The sequence below is a fragment of the Cariama cristata genome, unplaced genomic scaffold (genome assembly GCF_000690535.1).
Source record: "Cariama cristata isolate BGI_N322 unplaced genomic scaffold, ASM69053v1 scaffold10767, whole genome shotgun sequence".
Classification (NCBI taxonomy): Eukaryota; Metazoa; Chordata; class Aves; order Cariamiformes; family Cariamidae; genus Cariama; species Cariama cristata.
In genome coordinates this window covers 2803-11992 of record NW_009626097.1, presented here as the reverse complement: position 1 = coordinate 11992, position 9190 = coordinate 2803, and the positions used below count along the sequence as shown (strand labels likewise).

The 9190-nt window shown below is 44.9% G+C and overlaps 1 protein-coding gene across 1 annotated transcript in view; it reads right to left on the bottom strand.

Annotated features, from left to right (window-relative positions):
- Positions 1 to 5882, bottom strand: part of LOC104164530 (LIM and calponin homology domains-containing protein 1-like) — a 23081-nt gene extending 17199 nt beyond the window's left edge. The window contains exons 1-5 of the mRNA XM_009703883.1: positions 5852 to 5882; positions 5577 to 5659; positions 4824 to 4917; positions 2239 to 2411; positions 1461 to 1566 (exon numbers count right to left, since the gene is read on the bottom strand). Coding sequence (XP_009702185.1) covers positions 1461 to 1566; positions 2239 to 2411; positions 4824 to 4917; positions 5577 to 5659; positions 5852 to 5882 — 487 coding nt within the window. The remainder of the gene's footprint in view (positions 1 to 1460; positions 1567 to 2238; positions 2412 to 4823; positions 4918 to 5576; positions 5660 to 5851) is intronic.
- Positions 5883 to 9190: the final 3308 nt, after the last annotated feature.

The window sequence follows — 9190 nt, the reverse complement described above, 5'->3', positions numbered from 1 at the left end:
TTCTACAAAAGCGAGAGGTAGAACAAGTCCCCGTGATCATCAGCTTTCACCCCAGCCCCACGTCTGAAGACACCTACGACTGGAGGCAGCAGAAGGGCTGAAGCTGGTCTTAGCGTCGCATTTACCTGACTGCGAGAAAAACTGTGAGCGTCGCCAGCTGTTGCGAACCCTAAGCGGAACCGCGGCCCCACGGGCCGGCTCTGCAGGCAACGGCACGGAGACAAAACAAGAAACACAGCGCGGTCAAAAGGCAATGATGGACTCTCAGACCCAAGCCACCTCGGCCCCGAGAGGGATTGTGACTACGACGGCTTTGGCCCGTCGCAGCTAGCTCACAACGGCCCTGCAGATCACACGGACTGCCCGTATTTAAATGCTGCTTTCGTTATGTGGCACCTAACCTCACAGGAGAGCTCTAGCACACTAAGGCTAGCCAAGGGCAGCCACCCCTTCAAGTCTTTGCATGGTGCAATTAATTCCTATTGCAGACACAGGTTTTAAAGGATTCTGCGATCCTTTCAGCGCCGTGCGTGCTGTGAACACTAGAGAGCAGCCAAGTGTTTCAGCATCACTCGGCAAACAGGCCAGAGACCTACAATCGGTTACTTGGTGTTTGCATCCATGTGTGCCTAACATAGAATGATATTGTTCTCAAAGCCTCTTTGGAAAGCACCTCCCCACTTAAAAAAAGAGAGACTTCTATTCATTTTCAGAAAATCCTGTTTTCCACAATGGATCACCTTCAATAGTTTCAATCTTGAAAACACTAGGACAATCAGTATGTTACCTATACATAAACTAACAACCTAGTAAGTTCTCAGGGGGAAGAAAACTTCAGATGATTTTTCTCTTTCTTTCTTTCTTAGTATCTACATATATGCATCTCTAAAATCAATATAAAATCAAACTACTAAACATTATCAATCTCAAGCAAAACTTTGTCATGAAAGCAAAAAAAAAAAAAGTTCTGCTTTGCAAAAAAAAAAAAAAGTTCTGCTGTGCAATGGGCACAGGCCAAATTCAGGGATGTGGCCAGATATGGTACTGTTCATCTAGGAAAAGGAGTGCCACGTGAGCAGCTGAGTGAGGAATTTACCTCCAGAAATTTTTATTGTGAGATAAAACCAATTGCCAAGCCATTTTCATCTGTGAGCAGCAGTACTAATAAAATATAATACTGACAAAATACAGCTCTTATTGCTAGGCCAGGTAAGTGCAAGATAGGTCTCTCCCTGCCCCTCTCTGTTGTGTCACAATTCTGCTGCTGCGTTTCAGGGGAACAGCCAGAAGAGTCCTTTGCATCACAGAAGCCGCACTACCAATATCAGTCAGATGCAACTCCAAAACAACCATTTTAGCTCCCAAAACCTCCACATCATTGATTAGGCACTTCTCTCTGAGCACCACACTCATGTATTCAGTTACTGTCCGGCTGAGTTCTCCACATGCTTTTTGCTCACCTTGTAGACCAGAATTCTGCAGAGTAACTTGGCTCATCTCGGGTAGTTTCTTTAAAAATGGCAATACTACACTCCCCTCTTCTTCCAGGGCTTTTGGTTTCATCACCTGTTCAGACATTTGGGGGCAGAAAACAGCATTCAAAAATCAGCAGGTTCAATCAAAGGTTAGCTTCAACTTTTTCTACTTATTTTCTGAATCAACATCATCAAAGATGAAGCCTCTGTCTCCAGAATTACAGCACAGAGTTGCAGTACTGAAGCCCTCGAAATAAGTGGTAGTTCTTTGTTGTTGACATTCACACTGCCCTGCACACCAAAGCCGAATCTAACCCAGGACCAACACTGAACTCACCTGACAGAGCAGTATGATCATGGCCATTTGTGACCTCTGCCACCACCTGCACTTGTTCAGCACTTCAAGAGGACTAAGAGGGTAAGCTCCACTGTCTACACCTTCTGGATACTCTGCCCTTCCAACACGTGGTGGGACTGAGGTTTGCAGGTTAAGTTCTCATTTTTGCTCCAGCCAGTTTACAGGTTCAAACGCTACAAGCAGACACTGGGGAGTTCCTTTGGAGGGGGAACTCCCTGATGACCACAGGATTTGGCACAGAAACCATCCTCCAGGGTCATTCCCTGGCATATTGTTTTAAATGAACTCCTGAAGTGACATTATATAAAGAAAAATACCAATTTGCACAATAAACATTACCGTGCGAGATCTATCTTCTTTTTTTTGTTTTGTTTTCCTCTCCCTCTCTTCCTTGCCAGTACATACCTCTGGTGCAGCAGGGAGCTCTGCTTCTTTCTGCTGCTCCATTTCAGGTTTCTTCACATCTTTCTCACTTGAAGCAGCTTCCTCTGAAGGGACAGGATTGGGAAGAAATTCTAATCTCTTCACAACAGGGCTGGCACAAGCTGCAGTTGACTTGAATTGCTTTTGATCTGAACCTAATCCACACATATAAAAGATAATGTTGCACGGTTAAGATATTTTTTCAAATAAAATGTAGACCTACTTCTTACAATCCAATTTCTTACTGGATATTCTGTGAGCCCATTTACTGGATGTTTTGAAAAAATAATCTTCATTCTTTGCTATAGGCAAAATTAATCTCTCAGAGAAGACAAGGCTTTAAGAGTGAAATTCACCTGACAAAATGTAGGTGCTTACATTTGACCGGGGTATCATGGGACATCCTTCATGGTCAACAAAGACAGAGAGGCAGTTCTTGGGGAAGAGTCACCCAAAGTATTTCAGACACTCCTCTTCAGCTGAGATAAGCTGTAACGTACAACGTGCCTACTGAGGTATAGATCTCTCTACTGAAGTTGTGTGATAAATCCCATCCTAAGATGCTACCCAGACAAGCAGCAATACCACAGTTAACGTGGTCTCACTGTCAGTGCTGGAGGGTATTTCAGCATGCCTGTTTCCACTAAACCGTGTCAGTCAAGCTTCAGACACCAAAAAAACTGTACTAACAGGAAGCCTTGGACTGGAATAACCTAGCTGTCATTCAGTTCTTAAAAAAACCCAACAAGTTGATGCTGGTTTACCGGAAAAGGGACAAGGAGCGCACAGGCCTGCAGCTGAGGACTGTGACAGCTAAACTACTACTGTCAGCTGGCACCACCATTGGAAGCAGAGCAGTTGCCAGCATCCCAGGCAGTGCCTAAGCACCCAGACATCTCTCGAACCTCCTAAAGCAGAATCTCAGCTTCAGATCCTGTCTCCTCTTCAACCATGGCAGCAGTGGCAGCTTCTGAATGTACCTCTTTGACAGGCTAGGGGAGTGAGCTAAGAAAGAGATGCACCCCAAGGCTCTGCTAAGAACCTGCACACAAGCAGAGACAAGAGCTGCTCCTGCTGCCAGGCAGATGCACACCACTTTGGAGCAGTTCCCACACTATTAGTGGCGCAAGGGTCACAGCATGGAAGTATCTGGCTTGTACTGAACACCAGAGGAGGTTGCTTATTCTACAAGAAGGTCACACAGTTTAGACCACATCCACCCCTCCAAAGAAGACATAATGAAAACCTATGTTCCTTCACCATTTCAATTTTGGCAATGCTATCTCAGGTTTCCTTGCCAGCCAATATTAAACTTTGCTATCAATACTTAATGTTTAGCATTTCTCACAGGTGTGGAGCCTGACACAAGGTGGCTTTGTGGTTTGTAGACAAATATCAGCAGCTCATCACTGCTGACTCTCGAGACAAGAATTTGGTTGGTTCACCTTAAAACTGCAGCTTCCACATTACGTGCCAGGTGCAATTCAAGATTGTTAACCTCTGTGCTTTGGCATCTACGAGCCAAAGTAATTAAGTCAGCTAATGAGCCCTTGCTAACAGCCCATGTGCTTCAGAGTCTTGTAGCACATCAAGAAAGGCTGGATATGCTTCTAATCTTGGGGGAATGGTGCCCCATTGAAGTTTGAGGGCAAAGCTCAATTGTTTAACCACGTTTATCCTCAACAAATAGGAACACTATGCTTATATACCAATTACTGCCAGAGATCTCATTTACATATCTACTTTAAATAGTACTTTTTACTTGCCCATACCAAGGTGAACTTTGACAGACACATTTTAAAAAATGAACAACAAAAAAAGACCATGGACTTAGTACGACAGCAGGCAGTAGACAAAATGGCTACTCAAATGTTTCAGAAATACCCTTTTGAGGAAAATAGCTTCAAAATTTACCAGCAAATTCCTTTCCCCAGATTAGGAATCATGCATAAAGGCTTTAAAGCAGAAAATCAGGAGTGTGCATAATACTGTCCATTTAAAGCCCCTACAAGGACTGAAGTGCCCCTTCTTATTCTCCTTCCCCATTTCTTAATGTCTTGGGGGGAAAAAAAGAAGCGTTAAACAGAAGCTATTACTGATTGATGATTTCTGTCCTGATTGCTTTCTGGTTACATCACGCTGCGGCACCAGCTTTTCACTCACACAAACGGTGAAGCAGACAACTCGCATCCCGAGCAACGTGCAGCCAGGTGTGTCATTTCAACCACAGAATGACAGAACAGCCCAGGTCAGAAGGGATCTTGACAGATCATCTGGTCCCACCTTCCATGGGAAAGGGAGCCTAGGGAGATTGTCTAGCATTCTATTCAGTCACACCTTGAAAACCTCCAGCCGTGGGGACTCTGCCACGTCCCTTGGGAGGTTGCTGCAGTGAATGATAGTTCTTACTGTAAAAAAAGTCTTTCTTATGTCCAGATTTCTGACATCTTCTGTATTTTCTAACAAACACTCTCGGTGCCGCTGCAGATGTACTTATTAGACTCCTGCTGCAGGGTGGGTCTAAACCCCAGCCGCCTTGGTCGGTAAGGGCAGCAGCCACCACCCACCTGGGGACGGGCACGCTGGGCTCTGAGGTCCCGCACTTCCAGGGCTGGCCTCGACCTGCTGGGTGGCGGCTCTATCTGCTTCCACCGGGGAGGCCTGCGGAGAATACAGTAGAAACATAGTGAGTACAGTGGAAATAAAAGCATGTATTAATTCCTCAAGGCAGTACTTGCTGCTGCTTTGCAATGTGTTTGAACCAGACTGGTTTAGAGCTCAGCAGGGAACTGGGGAGTACGTTTTGGAGCAGTACGTGCCGCTCGGGTATTGAATCACCAGGCTTTAATCTCCTTTTCAAACTGTTCATCAGCAGCCATTAATGTGGTTGGTTTGGAATAGCTCCTACAAGCTTTTAAAATTGTAGGATATCTTGGATTGTGTTAGCTGGAGATAAGCATACATTTCACCCCTAGTTTCCTCTTCCAGATTAACACAAAAATGTATGCATTAGTGAATACATAGCACATACTAGGGTTTGAAAAGTGGCAAAGAAATTAAATACTTCCTTTATTTCACGGTTGTCTAAACAATCTGTTATCTGAAGGGAAAAGCCAGAGTGAGTATTAAAGGTAATGAAATACTTGAAACACTATTAAAAGAGGACTGAAAAAATACAGTGAGACCGTATCGAGCCAATAATCCAAATGCCTTTGAAAAGCCAGCTTCCTGACCCAGGACAAGGCTGTTGCAGAGCTAAAACGACACTGTCAAAACAAGGGTAGCAGTTCAGCTGATCTATTTAGCAGCTTCCACCATACATCCGCTTTCCCAGTAGGCAAATCAAGAAAAATCTTCAGCAAACGGATCAGCCACGGCACAGTGCTTCTAATGCACGAAAGATCTAGAAAATGGCACATTCAACAAAGGAAAATAAAAAAAAGCAGACTACTTTTAGAAATAAAAAGTAACATATTTCAGAAGTAGTCTATTGTAGACTTGCTTTCCTGTCCCCCTCCCACCCCTCCATGTTATTAACAGCTACAAGGGAGGAAATCTGATGAAATTTCCTCTTTTCTGGGGGCAGGATTCAGACCTCCACCTTCTGCACGGATCCCGTTTCCCATCCCCGCAGACCCACACGGGCCTATGCCCCCTCATCCGTCCGTGCCCCATGAAGAGCAGACCTGGGCTCCCACAGCTCGGTCACCAGGGACGTATGCCAGCAGTGCCAACAGGATGCCAACGCCTGTGGACACATTTTGGCTCCTGAGAGCTTTGCTGTCGGCAGAGCTCAGGAATCCTTGCCTCTCCTCCTCTCTAGAGGGAGGCATCCTCCGGAAAGGGGCAGGGAATGTGTCTGGGAAGATGCCCTGCGAGGAAATGGTGCGGATCAGTGTGGGGCCATGGCCAGGGGCATCGACCCAGGCAAACTCAGCGGGCAGCAAGCAGTGCCAGAAAAAAGAGAAGGAGCCCGTGGCTGCCAAGGGCTGTTCTGCCACCTCGCAGCAGGACAGGCGCCAGATCGTAGCCATGGGTCTCTAGAAGAGGCCGCGTGTCTCCTCCGGTGTCTGCTCGGGTGGCTGCCCACCATCCTCCCCACTGCCTGGCGTTTTCCACTGCACCCTCACCTCTGCCCACCCTCACCCTCTGCCCCAGGCAAGGCACAGGGACATGTCCCCCACCTGCCTAAAAGCTGTTCTCAAATTGGATGAGGCAGAGGGTGAAATACACACTCCAAAAAGGCAGCATGGAAAGTTTGAGGACCTCTTCTCCACTATGTCCACCTGTGAGTGTGCCTATACCAAGAGTAAACAAGGCACAGAGCTCCCCCTCCATGCGACACACGCTCCAAGGACAGACGGTCACTGGTGATGAGGCACAGGCTAAAAAATAGGCCTCAGAGGAATGCTCCAAAGACTGTAAGTTCTGTGCCCCAGAGATTCACCCCTTGCCACTCTATTGCTCTTTTCTCCCATGTAACCCACCTCTCCCTTCCCCAGCCCATCTGGATGCCATCCTGTGTTTCACTGAGAGCTTTCCCACTGAAAGGTCCAGCAGAAGAACACTGCGACTAAAGAAAATGTCACCTTCAGCCTTAGTTCTGGCTCCTGACACAACAGCAGCCAGGGAAGAAGGTACTGGAAAGCCTTCCCAAACTTGCTCAATGCAGAAATATTTATTTTCTCCATGAGGACAGCCAGACCAGTGTAACAGGCTGCCCAGATAGGCTGCGCCATCTCCATCCTCAGAGGTTTTCAAGACTCAAATGACCAAGCCCTTAGCAACTTGGTCTGATCTCATGCCTGATCCTGCTCTGAGCAAAAGACTCAGCTAGAGACCTACAACCAGAATTATTCTGTCATTGTACAACCTATAAACCTTTGTTAAACCTAAACAAATGGCTATTATCAAGAGCTCAGGGTTTGCCCTAAACAAGGTAGATTTTAACTGGAAAAGCAAGAGGTTTTTCTCTACTCAGTGCTCCAAAGCATAAGCCCTTCCAAAGAAACTGATGCACATTTCAATTAATAATGTTTATATTGTTATTATTTTTGGTAAAGCAATGGAATTCATCCTCCACTCTCAAAAAGCAACTGTCTGAACTGGAAAGAAAAAAAAAAAAGAAATTCAGCTTCAATTTAAATTTCAAACTCAAAGGCTTTGACGCTATAAACAGTGATAAACTAGGGCCGATATAAAAAATGTTAGTGTTACACACATCTGGGGAAGCCAAGTGCCGATGGAAGCTGGAGCTGGGGAAAGAGCACAGCCACGCTGCCTGCTCAGAGGGTTTAAAAAGCTCAGCGAATGCACACACACGACGCACCTCTGGGTCTAGAGTTACCTCTGGAACCTAAACATGGTGCTGTGTCATGTAGCTATCCTGCACAAGTGCAATAACTAAATCTACCCCTAACCTATATCCAGGAGGTTGAACCAGGTATAGACATAGATTTTATTTATAGAAATTCTTTCAAAGAGGAGTTAAAAAAAAAGAGCTACTACTTGCTGCAGGAAAATTGAATTTTGCAATGGCATGCTGCAGAAGTTGTGTTTCTGCTCAGGAGACTTGACTCTTCCTCCTCCCTCTGCTGAGCAATTAAATGCTAGCGACACACAGCTAAAAATATAAAACTGATTAGTAAGTAATTTATAAAAAAATTAAGTCAACTTCACTGGGGAACTCTCTCATTCCCACTATATCTAATTCTATTTATAATACCAAGTAATGTAACATTATCTAGTATTTCATCCACAGGTATATGATACACTTAAGAAAATTCTTGTACTGATACAGGTGATAAAATGTCTTTTCTACCACAAACTATCATAGTTCACATTTCATAAATATTTTGTAATCGAATGATGATGTTATCACTGAACATGAAGAAAGGCATACAAACATTTCATTGTACTTAAGAGGATCGTATTTTGACATGGACACTGAAAAACCGAACGACTTGGCGAGTGACATTTCAGAGGAGCTCAGGTGCTTTGGGATAAAGGACCCGCGCAGCCTCTCGGCACCACTCCGCTGCATCCACACGTGTTCGTGCGGGCACAGATGTCCTTCTGCAGGACCACAGAGCCGCTCCATAGCCTGGTTCTCCTGCAGGTGCCTACGAGGGAAGGTCACACAATGTCTGCTCATCCACCGCCACAGGCAATGAAGCCTCCAAGGGAAGTAGGAAAAACCTTGCTTCATCAGGGCTGTGGTTATCTCTGCCCCCAGATCCAGGCTGGTGTGAAGACTGCCCCATTAACTCCTGAAAACTGAAGAATGCTGTCTACTTGGTTTAGTGTTTTTACTACTCCATGCATCTACCTACCCAGGAGTTAAAGTGAACTTCCCCATTTAGGATTTAGAAGCCTTAGCCCACAACGGAAAGTTAAATATTGTGATTGCAGTTGCAGTTGTGAGCACATCAGTAACAGAGGACAACGCAGCTCCTCAGTTCTGCTAACCAAGGTATCCATTTAACAAAGAACAAGCACAGCTGACTATACAGTGTTATCAAACACCTATTAGGCATGAAAACGAATTAGTTCAGATGTGGCAGACAGGTTTTTTATCCCATAAACTAGGACAGCAGTCCAAGTACTTCTTTAATTAAGATCATACAAGCCAGAAATAGCCACATTGCCTACTGCTTACACCCTCATAAAACCCTAAAAATACAACAACTAGGAACTCCTAGAACACTGAACATCAGAACTACTACAAGAATCCAAACTCCAAAGGAAGTTATAGTAGAACTTTATTAACCCTTATGGTAAATTAAATAAAAATGTTAACACTACTTGTATACAAAATCACGTGAAATGTCATTACTGTATTTTCTATGAAAACATGACAAAAAGCTGTCTGGAACCAGTGAGAATACAGAGATATTGGGAAGAATCAAGTTAGAACTACAGTTTAAATTCCATA